The sequence below is a fragment of the Passer montanus genome, unplaced genomic scaffold (genome assembly GCF_014805655.1).
Source record: "Passer montanus isolate IOZ18808 unplaced genomic scaffold, ASM1480565v1 scaffold59, whole genome shotgun sequence".
Lineage (NCBI taxonomy): Eukaryota > Metazoa > Chordata > Aves > Passeriformes > Passeridae > Passer > Passer montanus.
In genome coordinates this window covers 1,448,553-1,463,591 of record NW_024370926.1, presented here as the reverse complement: position 1 = coordinate 1,463,591, position 15,039 = coordinate 1,448,553, and the positions used below count along the sequence as shown (strand labels likewise).

Below are 15,039 nucleotides of genomic sequence, written 5' to 3'. Positions count from 1 at the left end.
ATTATCAAAGATCCAACCACTGTCCAAGATCCAACCATCGTCCAGCATGCAAAGCTCATCCAAGATCCAAACATTACCCAAGGTATAACCCTCATCTAAGATCCAACCATCATGCATGATCCAACTATGATCCAAGATCCAACCCTCACCCAAGATCCAAATGTGATCCAAGATCCAACCATCATCCAACATCCAAACTTCATCCAAGATCCAGCTGCCATCCAAGATCCAAACATCATCCAAAATCCAAACACTGTCCAAGGTCCAACCGTGATCCAAGGTCCAAACCTCATCCAAGATCCAAACATCATCCAAAATCCAAACACTGTCCGAGATCCAAACCTCATCCAAGGTCCAACTGTGATCCAAGGTCCAAACCTCATCCAAGATCCAACCACCATCCAACATGCAAACCTCATCCAAGGTCCAACCATCCAAGATGCAATCACGATCCAAGATCCAATCACGATCCAAGATCTAACCATCATCCAAGGTCCAAATACTGTCCAAGATCCAAACCTCATCCAAGATCCAGGAACCCCTTCAATCCTCTCAGGAACTCACCCCCAGCAGAGCCATTTTCCAAACCTCATCCCAAACCCCTCCCAAAGTGTCTGTGGAAAAACCAGTCCTGAAAATCCCGGCTCCCCCACCCTGCTGCTCTTTCCGGCATTCCCGTTCCCGCCGAGAAGTTACGTCAGCTTCCTCATCCTGCGGTTCTGCCGATCGATGTTGAGCGTGGCGCGATCCACGGCGCTGCCGATGGAATCCAGGGCCTCGTCCTGCCTCTCCAGCTCCGCTTCCGTCTCCAGGGCCAGGCCCTTGAGCTTCTTCAGGATCTGCCAGAGAGCAACACGGAGAGCTCATGGTTAGGGCTGTGGAAAAATGGGATTATTCATGGACTGACATCCCCGAATTTGGGTGGGAAGGGACTTTAAGGATCACCCAGGGACACGTCCCACCATCCCACGGTGATCCAAGCCCCAGTGTCCAACCTGGCGTTGGACACTTCCAGGGATCCAGGGGCAGCCACAGCTGCTCTGGGAATTCCATCCCTGCCCCTGCCCACCCTCCCAGCCAGGAATTCCTTCCCAATATCCCATCCAGCCCTGCCCTCTGGTAGGATATTTTTCCCATTAGAAAAAAATAAAATCAAATAAATTAAATGTAAAAGAAAAAAATAAAATAAAAAATTAAATTAAAAAATAATAATAACAAAAAATAAAATAGGCTAAAATAAATTTAAATCAAATAAATACAATTTAAAACTAATAAAATAAAAAAATTAAAAGAAATTATATTTAAAAAATAACATAAATAACACAATAACCATCCCTGGGTGTGTTTAACAAAGCCTGGATGTGGCACTGGGTGCCAGGGTTGAGTTGAGGTGCTGGGGCTGGGTTGGACTCCATGATCTTGAAGGTCTCTTCCAACCTGGTCATTCTGGGAATTCTGTGAAATTCCATGCCCATTTTTACCTGTCGGAGCTCCTTGGCTTCCTCCTGGGATACTTTCTGCAGCTGCACCTGCTCCTTGTCCGTCCCTTCGGCGCTTCCCGCTGGCAATCCCGGATTCACCGCGGCTCCCAGGAATCCCGTGGCTGCCAGAGAAATTCCATAGTAAGGAAAAAATCCTGCCTGGAAAGGAGGGGAAGCTTCAGGAATTCCCAGAGAAGCTGGGGAATCCCTGGGAATGTCCAAGGGTAGCTTGGAATAAGGGAATGGCTGCTCGTGGAATTCTCAAGGATCGTTCTGGAATTCTGGGATCAACGTGGTTGGGCTGTGCTTTGCTCCATGGGAATTTGGGAGGAATCAGGATCCAATTTTTCCCATTAAATTCTGGTTTTCTGGCAATATTCAAAGTGTATTCCTTACAATTTCTCTTTATTTTTCTCCTTTTTTAAAAATTTTCTCTTTATTTTTCTCCTTTATTTTTTTTTCATTTTATTTTATTTTATTTATGTTTCGTTATTTTATCTTTATTTTTATTTCAATTTTCATTTTATGTCATTTTATGTTTTCTTTTTTAAATAATTATTTTTTAAATTTCATTTCTTATTTAGGGAGCCTCTGGAAAACAGGATCATTTGGAATGTGGGGATTCATGGGAATTCTCAGACTTTTTTTTGGCATAAAATTAGATCAAAGCTATTCCAAAATTTCAATGTTTATCCCAAAACAAAGTGCTGGGAAAAAGTGTAAAGCAGCTAAAAAATTCCAGAAAATTATTTTTGTTTTTCTACTATTAAAATTATTAGTAGTAGTAGTATTATGTTCTCCCAATAATAGTAATAAGAATAAGAATAATAAATTAATAAATAGTAATATTTAAAAAATAAAAATAGCTAGTAGGTATTGGATAAAACTAATTCCCTAAATTCCTTTTCCACACAGAATTAAGTCAAAATAGACTTTTTTGGAATTTTTTATAAATTTACGCATAAGCTGAAGGCAGGATTGGTGAAAACAGAAGAGCCAGGTGGGATTGTTGCAGTTTTGAGGGAAAATCCAGAATTTTCCCAGAGATTTCCATGCCCTGCAGGGATATTTATCCCAAAAATCCTTGGATAAATTCGCTACTGCAAAACAGAGAGGGGAACAGAAAAAACTAATTTTTTTTTCCCTCCTGATTTGAGAAAAAGGGAAAAAATAAGAAAAAAAATAAGAAAAAAAGTAAGTTTTATATGGAAAAATCCCAAAGGATCCCACACAGTCCTTGAGCGCCACCTTGTGACGGAATGGGAACAGTGACAAATCCAAGGAAAACACAAAAAACCCTGGAAAAATCAGGATTTCCATCAGCTCCCCTCTGCTTCCCAAGGTTTTCTAAATTAACCAGGGAAGAAAAACAAAATCCAGCTGGAAAAGAGTGGGAAAACCTCTGGAAAAGGGCTGGAGATCCAATTATTTCCTGGAATTCCATCAGGAACTGGGAATTTTCTGGGATAACAGGAAATTCCAGAGGCCAAAACTCACTTTCTTAAAAATCCAGCATCTTTTCCAAGCTAGAATATTCCTCAAAACCAGGATATTCCCTTTCCTGCTGGAATTCCAACCAGAAATTGGTGGACTTATGAATTTATCCCAATTTTCCAGTTGGTTTTGGCACTGGATCCATCTTTTCTTCCCTCCTTTGGGATTAAAAATTAGGAAAAAAAAGAATTCAGAGATGTTGGGAGGAATAAATTCCATACTGTTGAAAATTCCCAAGGTTGGGCTAAAAAAACCTATCCTGGAATTTTAGGATTAATAGTAGGGAATGTCAATTTTCTTGTTGGGAATTTTCAGGCTCCAAAGTTTTCTTAAAATCATTCCAAAATCTCTGGAATTCCCACACCTGGACTTGCCTAATATCAAAATCCTGGGGATTTAATATGGGAAAATCAAGTTTATCCCATGTTCTAATTCAAGATTCCTGGATATTTGGGGAAAGTATTCAGGATTTAAGGGAATTAAAGGTTTAATATAAATACTGGATATAAGATAGTGGATATTGGAAATTGGATATGGGATACTGGAGATAAAATATTAAATATAAAATAAATAAATACAAATATTAGATATGGGATGTTGGACATGGGATACTGGATATGGGATATTGGATATGGGATGTGGGATATTGGATATTAATTATTGGATATGGGATATTGGAAATAGGATGTGAGATATTAAATACTGGATATTAAACATTGGCTATGGAATATTGGATATTCCACATTGGATATGGGATAATGGCTACTGGTTAAAGAATATTGACTACAGGATATGGGACCTTGAATATTAAATATTGGGTATTAATTACGGGATATTAATTACTGGGTATTGGATTTTAAACACTGGATATTGGATATGGAATATTAAACACTGGATATAGAACATGGAACATCCATGATTAAATACTGGATATCAGATATGAAATATTGGATATGGGATAATGGCTACTGGATATTGAATATTGACTACAGGATCTGGGACATTGAATATTAAATACTGGGTATTAATTATTGGATATGAATTATTGGGTATTGGATATTAAACCCTGGATATTGGATATGGAATATTAAACATCGGATATAGGACATGGAATATCCATTATTAAATACTTGATACCAGATAGGAAATATTGGATATGGGATACTGGCTATTGGATATTAAATACTGACTACTAGATATGGGATATTGGATATCAAATACTGGGTATTAATTATTGGATATTAATTATTTGGTATTGGATATTAAACTCTGGATATTGGATATGGAATATTAAACACTGGATATAGAACATGGAACATCCATGATTAAATACTGGATATCAGATATGAAATATTGGATATGGGATAATGGCTACTGGATATTGAATATTGACTACAGGATCTGGGACATTGAATATTAAATACTGGGTATTAATTATTGGATATGAATTATTGGGTATTGGATATTAAACACTGGATATTGGATATTAAGCACTGAATATAGAACATGGAATAGCCATGATTAAATACTGGATATTAAACATTGGATCTGGAATATTGGATATTAAACATTGGATATGGAATATTGGATATTAAACATCGGATATAGGACATGGAATATCCATTATTAAATACTTGATACCAGATAGGAAATATTGGATATGGGATACTGAATATCAAATACTGGGTATTAATTATTGGATATTAATTATTTGGTATTGGATATTAAACTCTGGATATTGGATATGGAATATTAAACACTGGATATAGAACATGGAACATCCATGATTAAATACTGGATATCAGATATGAAATATTGGATATGGGATCATGGATATGGGATACTGAATATTGAATATCAGATGTTGGACATGGGATATTGGATATGGGATACTGGCTATTGGATATTGAACACTGACTACTAGATATGGGATATTGGATATCAAATACTGGGTATTAATTATTGGATACTGGATATTAAATACTGGATATTAAACATTGGATACAGAACATGGAACATCCATTATTAAATACTGGATACCAGATATGAAATCATGGATGTTAAATACTGGATATGGGATACTGGATATTAAATACTGGGTATTATTTGTTGGATATTAATTATTGGGTATTGGATAGCAATTATTGGGTGTTAATTATTGGCTATTGAATATCGGATATTCCTTTCCAGCTGGGAATTAACTCCAGCAAAAGCAGCAGCAGTGCCAAAGGCTCTGAAGACACCTAAAGTTTATTCCTTGGATTTATCATGGATTCGCTCACCATGGCCTCTGGAATACTGCTTGGAAAAACCTCTGGAGCCTGGAACCGCCTGGCACCCACCTGCCTGCCAGATGGACGTTCCCAAATCCGCCTGGGGGGACTTCCTGGCTCCGGCAAATCCAAGAGCATCCTCCAAAAATTGGATTTTCTTGCTGAACTGCATCTCCAGGATGGGAATGACCTCCGGCATCCGCGCCGCCAGGAGCCGGTAGGAAGTGTCGGGTTTGCCGATGAACCTCTGCCGGACGCTGATCTCGTAGGGAGTGTGCACCCGGATGTCGTCCACATCCCGGGATTCAAAGCGGTGCAGGAGCTGGGAATTGCAATCCTCGATTTCCAGGCCGGAGGGAAGCACCGTGAGTTTTCCGGGTTTGGCGTTGGAATCTGTCCTGTGGGTGATAATCACGGGGATTCGCAGCAGGATTCCTTCCTGGCTTTTGGGATCAGGAGCCGCGGGGGTTTCCTTGGGTTTCGCTTCCTGAGGGGTTTTCCAGAGTTTGGTGCTGAAGGGCCACCAGGAAGGAGATTCCAGCTCTGTTAACAGCCTGGAAAGAGGGAAGGAACGGTTGGGAGAGGGAAAAGCTCCAGATATTCCAGAAGTTCCAAGAAAATCCCCACAGACACGGAAATTCCTTAATCCCTCCTCAAACCCATCCACGATTTCCCAGGATCCAGGCAGTTCAAACCCCACCTCCTCCTCATAATCCATTGGAAAAACTCCCAGAATCCCAGCTGGGAGGGAAGGAATGGAAATGGATTTTTCCAGGCCCATTTCCATGTGTCTGTTCCTCAATATTCCCATTCCTGCCCAACCAAGGCCTTTTCCTGCTCCTTTTTCTTTACCCTCTCAGCCATTTCCTTTGCAAAACACCCAAATTCCCAGATAAAACACTAAGAATTCCAGCTTGAGGCTCCAAAATACAGCAAAAAATTCCCAGAAGTGTCCAGACCCCACCTTTCCAGCAGTGTCCAGACCCCACCTTTCCAGTTGGGGCAGCTCCCTAAGGAAAACATTCCCAGCAAACAGGGAAGGGAGCCAGGGCTGGAATTGTTCAGGTTCAGCTCCTGCTCCGAGGGCAAGGAAAATATTCCCCTTTTTTTCAAAGGAAAACCAACAATAACCATCCCTAAAATCCCAATTTAATTCTGTTTTCATTCCCTGTTTTAAGCCCATTAAAACCTTGGGATACTCCCAGGAATTCCCTGCTCTATAAATTCAATAAAAACTGGGAAGAGCCCTCTGGAATTCCTGCTGCAGCTCCCAGCTGGGTAATGTTTAGCTACCCTTGAATCCATGGCATTCCAAGTCCCTTCCCACACTCCGAGTCCTTTCCCATTCCTTTCCTCTCCTCGTGCTCCAGAGCTGCATTCCCCCAACTCCTGCTGGAATTTTATCCAGAGGCTTCCAAGATAAGGAAATACTTGGCACAAACATTCCCAGGAGCCCTGGCTGTTCCCACTTCTGACAACTCCTGCTTTTCCCAGGTGCTGGAATATTGGATATTCCAATCCTGCCATGATTTCGCCCAAAATTCCCAATTCTGGCTTCCTTCCCATTCAATCCAAACTGTTTTAAAGACTTGGGGATATCCCAGAAAATCAAGGCAAAGGATTTCCAGGGAAGCTGTGGGGAAAAGGGGAGGAAGGAAAGAGGGTGGGAAAGGAAAAAAGGAGGGGGGAAAAAACAGAGGGAAACAAAGATGGCGGGGAAAAATCATGAGGGAAAAATGGCGGGAAGGCAAAAGGGCAGGAAGGCAAAAGGGCGGGAAAGGAAGCCAGCACGGCTCTGGATTCCCCAGGAATGGCAGCAAGGATGGGCACTGCCAACACTGCTCAGCTCCACTGATCCCGATTTTATTCCTATGGAGCAGGGCACAGGTGGGAGGATGGAGATTGTGGCACTCCTGAATTCCCAACATTCCCTGAGCCCACTGGCACAAAAGGCTTGGATTGGAAGGGATCCTAAGGATGATCCATTCCATGGGCAGGGAATTCCCACTGTCCCAGGGTGATCCAACCTGGCCTTGGGCACTGCCAGGGATCCAGGGGCAGCCACAGCTGCTCTGGAATTCCATCCCAATCTCCCATCCATCTCTGGCAGTGGGAGCCATTCCCTGTGTCCTGTCCCTCCATGCCTTGTCCCCAGTCCCTCTCCAGCTCTGCTGGAGCCCCTTCAGGCCCTGCCAGGGCTCTGAGCTCTCCCTGGAGCCTTCTCCTCTCCAGGGGAACATTCCCAGCTCTCTCAGCCTTTCCTCATGGAGCTGCTCCATCCTTCCAATGAAAAATCCAGTTTCATTTCCCCAAACCCTTCCCCAGAAATTCCAGGCCCACCAAACCATTCCCACTTCCAGGAACATTCCCATTCCGAACCTGTCAGCCACATCCATGTCCCCCTCGATCTTGTGGAGTCCCCTCATGATGTTGTCAAACTGTTCCCCCTGGGAATGCAGCACCTTGGCCGTGTCCTCCAGGCGTTTCTGGGATCCCTCCAACATTCCCGTTAATTCCTTGCCCTTGCTAGATTCCAAGGCCGCCCCCGCTCCGGCCTCCTGGCTGGACACCAGCTGCTCCCTCCAGAAATGCTCCAGGATGTTGAACACCACATTCCTGTTGGGATGCAGGGAGCTGAACCAGTGCTTGGTGCTCTTCTCAAGGATGGTGAGGGAGCTGAAGATTAAATGGGAAGATTCCTTCTTGATCTCGCTGATCCCGGAAAGATGGAAATCCACCAGGAGCTCTCCCGTTTTGTCAGCCGTGAATTTGATGGAAAGGGGAGTCAGGGAGAGCTTCCCGGGGATCCATTGTTTGCTGGTGTCCAGGTAGTAGGAGCAAGGCCAGGAATGGATCCGGATGTCCTCGTTCATCAGCTCGCTCTTCCTGGCCTCCTCTCCCAGGGAAATCCTCTCCAACCCAGCAGGAGACACTAAAATCCAAGGGGAAAAAGCAGGAATCCTGAATAAACACACAGGAATTGATCTGGCTCCTGGCTCTTTTCTGCTGGATATCCAAGGAATTTGGGAAGCACTTCTAACCACAGGAATATTTGCTCTAGGAAAGATCATCATGCATTTGCTCAATAATTCCGTTCATATTAAGGAATATTCCCATTCCCAGCTCATCCTCAGCTTCCCGTAGATCAACGGGCACTGAGGAGAATCCAGGATATCCAAAAATTTCAGATTTTCTCTGGAAAAGCCCATCCACATCACTGGCCACTCCATGTACCCAATAATTCCATCCATATCCTGGAATATTCCCATTCCTCTCATCTCGGCTTCCCACAGACCTACAGGCACTGAGGAAAATCCACAATATCCCAAAATTTCAGATTTTCTCTGGAAAAGCCCATCAATTTCACTGGTCACCCCATGTACTCAATAATTCCATTCATATCCTGGAATATTCCCATTCCCAGCACATTTCAGCTTCCCACAGACCAACAGGCACTGAGGAAAATCCCGGATATCCCAAAATTCCAGCTCATCCCTCTTTATAAATCCCTGCTCACTCCCCTTCCCCTCTGACATCTCAACATCCAGGCACGTTAAGCACATTTCAGGAATTCCCCAGGAATTATCAATATTCTCCAGGAACTGCCAATATTCCTCATAAATTCCCAGTATTCCCCAGGATTTGTCAATATTCCCCAGGAAATCCCAGTATTCTCCAGGAAATCCCAGTATTCCCCAGGATTTATCAATATTCTCCAGGATTTGTCAATATTCTACAGGAAATCCCAATATTCTCTGCAAATTCCCAGTATTCTTCAGGAAATCCCCGTATTCATGAGGATTTGTCAATATTCCCCAGGAAATCCCAGTATTCTCCAGAAATTCCCAGTATTCCTCAGGAAATCCCAGTATTCCTCAGGAATTGTCAATATTCCCCAAGAATTCCCAGTAGGCTCCAGGAATTCCCAGTATTCCCCAAGAATTCCCAGTACGCTCCAGGAATTCCCAGTATTCCCTAGGGAATTCCCAGTATGCGCTGGGAATTCCCAGTATTCCTCACGAATTCCCAGTATTCTCCAGGAACTGTCAGTATTCCCCAGGAAATCCCAGTATTCTCTGGGATTTGTCAATATTCTCCAGGAAATCCCAGCATTCCCCAGGAAATCCCAGCATTCCCTGGGAATTCCTTCCGTCCAAACAATTCCAACTTCAGAATGGGCAATTCCATCCCTGGAATGGTTTCTCTCCACCCTTCCAGAAGTTTCTTGGAGCCAAGGGTTGGAATTTTCCTGGAATATCTTCCTCATGGCTGTGGTTTCCAGCACCGAGGCCTGCTTCCATCCCATAATTAATCTGGGAATGTTGATGACATCACTGGGATTTCATTGCTCCATGATCCATCATCTTCTCCAAGGTTTTGGTATTCCATGGGATCACAGATTAATTCCAGGAGCTCTGGAATTCTGCTGTGCCATTAATGAGATTGCTGCTAATCACCCTCCTTAATTCCACCCCAATCCGATCTCTCCAAGAAAAAATTGAGGAATTATCAGGAAAACAAAAAATTCTCTCTTCAGGAATGCTGAATTCCTGATCCCACCCTGAGATCTCCCAGCATTTTCAGGCTGCTGCATCATTAATTCCTTAAAAAGTCCAGTTCCAGAGATTTTTAATTATTTTTAATAAATCATTTTAAATTAAATAATTTTAATTATTTTCTTAATTAAATACACTCAAAATTCCAATATTTAAGATAACAATTAGTCCATGCTATATCCCAAAAAAATCCTTTATTTACTTTTCATCCCTTATTTCCATGGATTTTTAATAACTTATTTCATAATTAATTTTAGAAATGAAATGGGAAAAAAAATCAGCCTTAAACTGACAAAAAACATGGAATTTAAAGTGAAAATTTTCTGCCTCTTTTGATCCAATAAATCCATAACCCCAGAGAAAATTATGGGAAAAGAGGGAGCAAAATCCAAGGAAAATCTGATTTCAAGGAGTGGTTACAATCCAGTTTTCAGCAAGGAAAAAATTTGAAAGGAAAATACAATAAAAGTTGTTCCCAACATGAAAATTCATTAAAAAATCAAAGATTTCTATTTAATAAATTAAAAGAAATTCTTCCTGAGCCTTATCCCAAGTTCCTTATTTGGATTTCTATCCATGGAATTCTCAGGGAGGAATTTTCTCCCTCAGGGTTTTTCTCCGAAGTTTCCACCAAGGAAAAAATTTCAAGGTAAAATTCAACTGAGGCTGTTCCCACAATGAAAATTCCTTTAAAAAACAAGGATTTATACCTAATTATAAATTAAAAGAAGCTCTTCTTGATTCTTAACCCAAGTTTCTTACCTGGATTTGGATCCATGGAATTCTCAGGGAGGAATTTTTCCCCTCAGGGAGGAAATTTTCTCCCTCAGGGTTTTTTCCCAAGTTTTCACCAAGGAAAAAAATTCTAAAGGAAAATACAACTGAGGCTGTTCCCAAAATGAAAATTCCTTAAAATATAATGGGTTTCTATTCAATAATAAATTAAAATAAACTCTTCTTGATCCTTGACCCAAGTTTCTTACCTGGATTTGGATCCATGGAATTCTCAGGGAGGAATTTTTTCCTTCGTGAAAATTTGGGAAAAAATTCCAAAGGAAAATTCAACTGAGGCTGTACCCAAAATGAAAATTCCTTTAAAAATCCAGGATTTGTATTGAATAAGGAATGGATCCAAGGTCTGGAGGGCAGCACAGGCAGAGCCGTCACTTCCCGAGGTTTTTATACCTGGATTTGTCTCTGGTCTTGTGATCCCTGACTCACCTGGGAGCTCCCAGCTTTACTCAGCTCCTTGCTGGGCCTGAGGGCAAATTTTCCAAGGAAAAATCCAGCTGGGAATGAAATCCTTTTTTATTTCAAGGAAAAATCCAGTTGGGAATGAAATACTTTTTTTTTTTTTTTTCCCCAAAGAAAAACCCAATTGGGAAATAAATATTTTTATTTTTCTTTTTTTATTCCCCAAGGAAAAACCCAGTTGGGAAAGAAATCCTTTTTTATTCCAGGGAAAAAATCAGCTCCTTGCTGGGCCTGAGGGCAAATTTTCCAAGGAAAAATCCAGCTGGGAATGAAATCCTTTTTTATTTCAAGGAAAAATCCAGTTGGGAATGAAATCCTTTTTTATTTCAAGGAAAAACCCAGTTGGGAATGAAATCCTTTTTTATTCCAGGGAAAAATCCAATTGGGAATTAAATCCTATTTTTCTTTTCCAAGGAAAAATCCAGTTGGGAATTAAATCCTTTTATTTTTTTTCCCCAAGGAACAATCCAGTTTGGGAATTAAATCCTTTTATTTTTTTTCCCCAAGGAAAAATCCAGTTGGGAATGAAATCCTTTTTTATTCCAGGGAAAAATCCAATTGGGAATTAAATCCTATTTTTCTTTTCCAAGGAAAAATCCAGTTGGGAATTAAATCCTTTTTCTATTCCAAGAGAAAATCCAGTAGGGAGTGAAATCCTTTTTTTTTTTTTTTCCCAAGAAAAGCCCAGTTGGGAAATAATTTTTTTGGTTGGTTGTTGGTTTTTTTTTGTTTTGTTTTGGGTTTTTTTAGGTTTTGGGTTTTTTTTCCCCAAGGAACAATCCAGTTTGGGAATTAAATCCTTTTATTTTTTTTCCCCAAGGAAAAATCCAGTTGGGAATTAAATCCTTTTTCTATTCCAAGATAAAATCCAGTTGGGAGTGAAATCCTTTTTTTTTTCCCCAAGAAAAACCCAGTTGGGAAATAAATCTTTTCTTTTTTTTCCCCAAGGAACAATCCAGTTTGGGAATTAAATCCTTTTATTTCTTTTTTTCCCCAAGGAAAAATGCATTTGGGAATGGAATCCTTTTTTTCCCAATATAATGGTATTCTCACCAGCAACAGATCTGGAGAATTCTTCTCTCTCTGAGAAGAAATTTAAATTTCCAGTTAAAAGACAAAAGGATTTTTTCCCCAACACTGAAGAAATGAAATGGCCAGAATTCCTGGAAAACCAACAGGCAGAATTATCCTGGATTTCAGGATGAGAATCAGGGAACGGTTTGGGAAGGAATCTTAAGGATCATCCAGTTCCAGCTGCCATGGCAACAACCTTCCACTATCCCAAATATTCCATGAGAAATCCCATTTCTTCCCAAAACGTTCCCTCACCATTTGCTCTCAGATCACATTTGGACTCTCCCATTATCAACACTCTTTTTTTAGGAAATAATCGAATTTTTGGCCACAACTGCCCCAAAATCCTGGAATTCCATCCACAGGAACCCCTGGGATTTATAACAGGGAAATGTGGATTTGACATCCATGAAAAGGTTGGGATTGGTGGAAAAATAAAAAAAAAAAAAAAAAGCAAATTGCTTCTCAATTCTCTCTAAAGTCAGGAATAGGTTTGGAAACTTGGAATGTCACAGGTTTGGAAATTTGGGAATGTCACAATCCTTCATCCAGGAAACACCTGAGGGATTCCACAAAAAATTCCTTCAGCTTCTTCCCAAAACATTCCCTCACCATTTATTCTCAGAGCAGATCTGAACTCTTCCATTATCCACACTCTTTTTTAGGAAATAATTGGATTTTTGCCCAAATCTGCCCCAAAATCCTGGAATTCCATCCACAGCACGGCTGGATCAGCAGCAGGGAGATGAGGATTTGGCATCCAGCAGTGTCACGGGGATTTTGCAGGAATCCTTTCCCTGAACATCATCCAGTGGCTGCTTCCATAAAAAGGAGCTGATTCACCTTTGGTGAGATCACCCAATTAACCAGGAGCATCACTAATTAGTTAATTAGGGGGAGGAGCTGGCACCATCCCTGGGTGATGTCCCCATCAACACTTCATTCCCAGGGTTTTTTTGGGAATGATGGCCAGAACATTCCTGCACTTTTTATTGTTTATTTTCTCTCCTCCTGCACGGCTGAGAATTCCACAGGGTGGTTTAATCCCAGAAATAAATCTGGGAAATGCTGAGCTTAAAACTCCTGGGAGCCACACTCAATAAATGAGTTTATAAATCCCATCCAGTCACTCTGCCTCTTTTTTAATTAAGACTCAATTCCAGGATTAATAAATCCACAAACTCTAAATTCAGGATTCTCCAAGCTGTGAAGTATCCAGGCCTGACCTCATTCCTTCATTCCCAAGCCTCACCTCTGTTTCCTCACTCCAAGCTGGAATTCCTCCCTCCTGCCAAGAACTTCCATCCCTTCCTCTTCCTTTTTCCCAGGATTTTCCTCCTCCCCACCCCAATGGAACAGAGAATTCCAATGGTTTGGGTTGGGAAGGACCTTAAGGATGATCCCATTCCATGGATCCTCCACTATCCCAGCTGGATCCAGGCTGAAACTTGGACATTTCCATGAAGAAATATTCCCAAAATCTCCCTCTCCTCCTGTCCCTGTTTTCTGACAGCAGAGCAAAACCCCAAAAATTCCTCCTTCTCTCTGGGATGAACACTCCCAGCTCCCTCAGCATTCCCCAGCCCACCCTCCCATGTGATCCAGGAATCTCCTGGATTCCCCCAATCCCCCTCTCTGTCCATCAATTCCCTCTCCAGTTCCAGCCTTCCCTCGGTGCCGGGGTCGCTCCGGGGCCAGCCCAGCCCGGGATCCGCCCCACGGAGCCGCCAGGCCCCGGTTCTCAAGCCCCGCTCCCGCTCCGAGACCACACCGAGCACGGACCGGAGCCCCCCCGAGGCCAAATCTGTGACCCCTCAGCCCCTTTTTCAACCCCTCCCGCCGCATTTCGAGCCCTGCCAGCCCCACCCAGACCCCGCCAGTCCGACACCACCGCGGCCACGGATCGGAGCCCCTCGTTCCCTGCCCGGACTCCCCCAGCCCCAACTTCAACCCCGAGCTCCACCTCGAGCTCCTCCCACCCCACTTCGAGTCTTCCCGGGCCCGGTCCGACACCACACCGACCACGGACCGGAGCCGCCCCCGAGCCCAAGTCTGTGACCCCCCAGCCCCATTTTCAACGCCCAAATTCCACCTCCAGCCCCTCCCGCGCCATTTCGAGCCCCTTCAGCCCCACCCGGACCTCCCTGTCCTGCTCCAAGACCACCGCGGCCATGGATCGGAGCCTCTCATTCCCTGTCCGGAGCCCCCCCCCCGCCCCACGGAGCCGCCAGGCCCCGGTTCTCAAGCCCCGCTCCCGCTCCGAGACCACACCGAGCACGGACCGGAGCCCCCCCGAGGCCAAATCTGTGACCCCTCAGCCCCTTTTTCAACCCCTCCCGCCGCATTTCGAGCCCTGCCAGCCCCACCCAGACCCCTCCAGTCCGACACCACCGCGGGCACGGATCGGAGCCCCTCGTTCCCTGCCCGGACTCCCCCAGCCCCAACTTCAACCCCGAGCTCCACCTCGAGCTCCTCCCACCCCACTTCGAGTCTTCCCGGGCCCGGTCCGACACCACACCGACCACGGACCGGAGCCCCCCCGAGCCCAAATCTGTGACCCCTCAACCCAATTTTCAACCCCCAAATTCCACCTCCAGCCCCTCCCGCGCCATTTCGAGCCCCTTCAGCCCCACCCGGACCTCCCTGTCCTGCTCCAAGACCACCGCGGCCATGGATCGGAGCCTCTCATTCCCTGTCCGGAGCCCCCCCAAGCCCTAATTTGTGGCCCCCCAGCCCGATTTCCAGCCCGATTTCCAGCCCCAAGCTCCCCTCCAGCCCCTCGGGCCCCATTTCGAGCCCCCCGGCTCCCCACGCACCTCCCTCAGCGCGGCACCAACCCCGCTCCGCGCCTGCGCCCTCCGCGCGCTCTCATTGGCTAAACCCCGCGCATCTGAGCGTTTCTATTGG

At 43.8% G+C, this 15,039-nt stretch overlaps 1 protein-coding gene across 4 annotated transcripts; it reads right to left on the bottom strand.

The window, feature by feature from the left end:
* Positions 1–255: 255 nt before the first annotated feature.
* SNAP47 (synaptosome associated protein 47) lies at positions 256–15,007 on the bottom strand. Of its 4 annotated transcripts, none has more exons than XM_039726512.1 (5): positions 14,949–15,007; positions 7,628–8,180; positions 5,318–5,802; positions 1,482–1,640; positions 256–839 (listed from the first exon to the last, which is right to left on the bottom strand). In XM_039726512.1, the coding sequence occupies exons 2-5, from the start codon at positions 8,119–8,121 to the stop codon at positions 553–555; spliced, it is 1,425 nt and encodes a 474-aa protein (XP_039582446.1). In that variant the 5' UTR covers positions 8,122–8,180; positions 14,949–15,007; the 3' UTR covers positions 256–552. The 4 variants fall into 4 exon arrangements, with proteins under 4 accessions (XP_039582446.1, XP_039582447.1, XP_039582444.1 ...); XM_039726513.1 differs by lacking the exon at positions 14,949–15,007 and adding an exon at positions 13,385–13,708; XM_039726510.1 differs by lacking the exon at positions 14,949–15,007 and having other exon boundaries at positions 7,628–9,121.
* Positions 15,008–15,039: the final 32 nt, after the last annotated feature.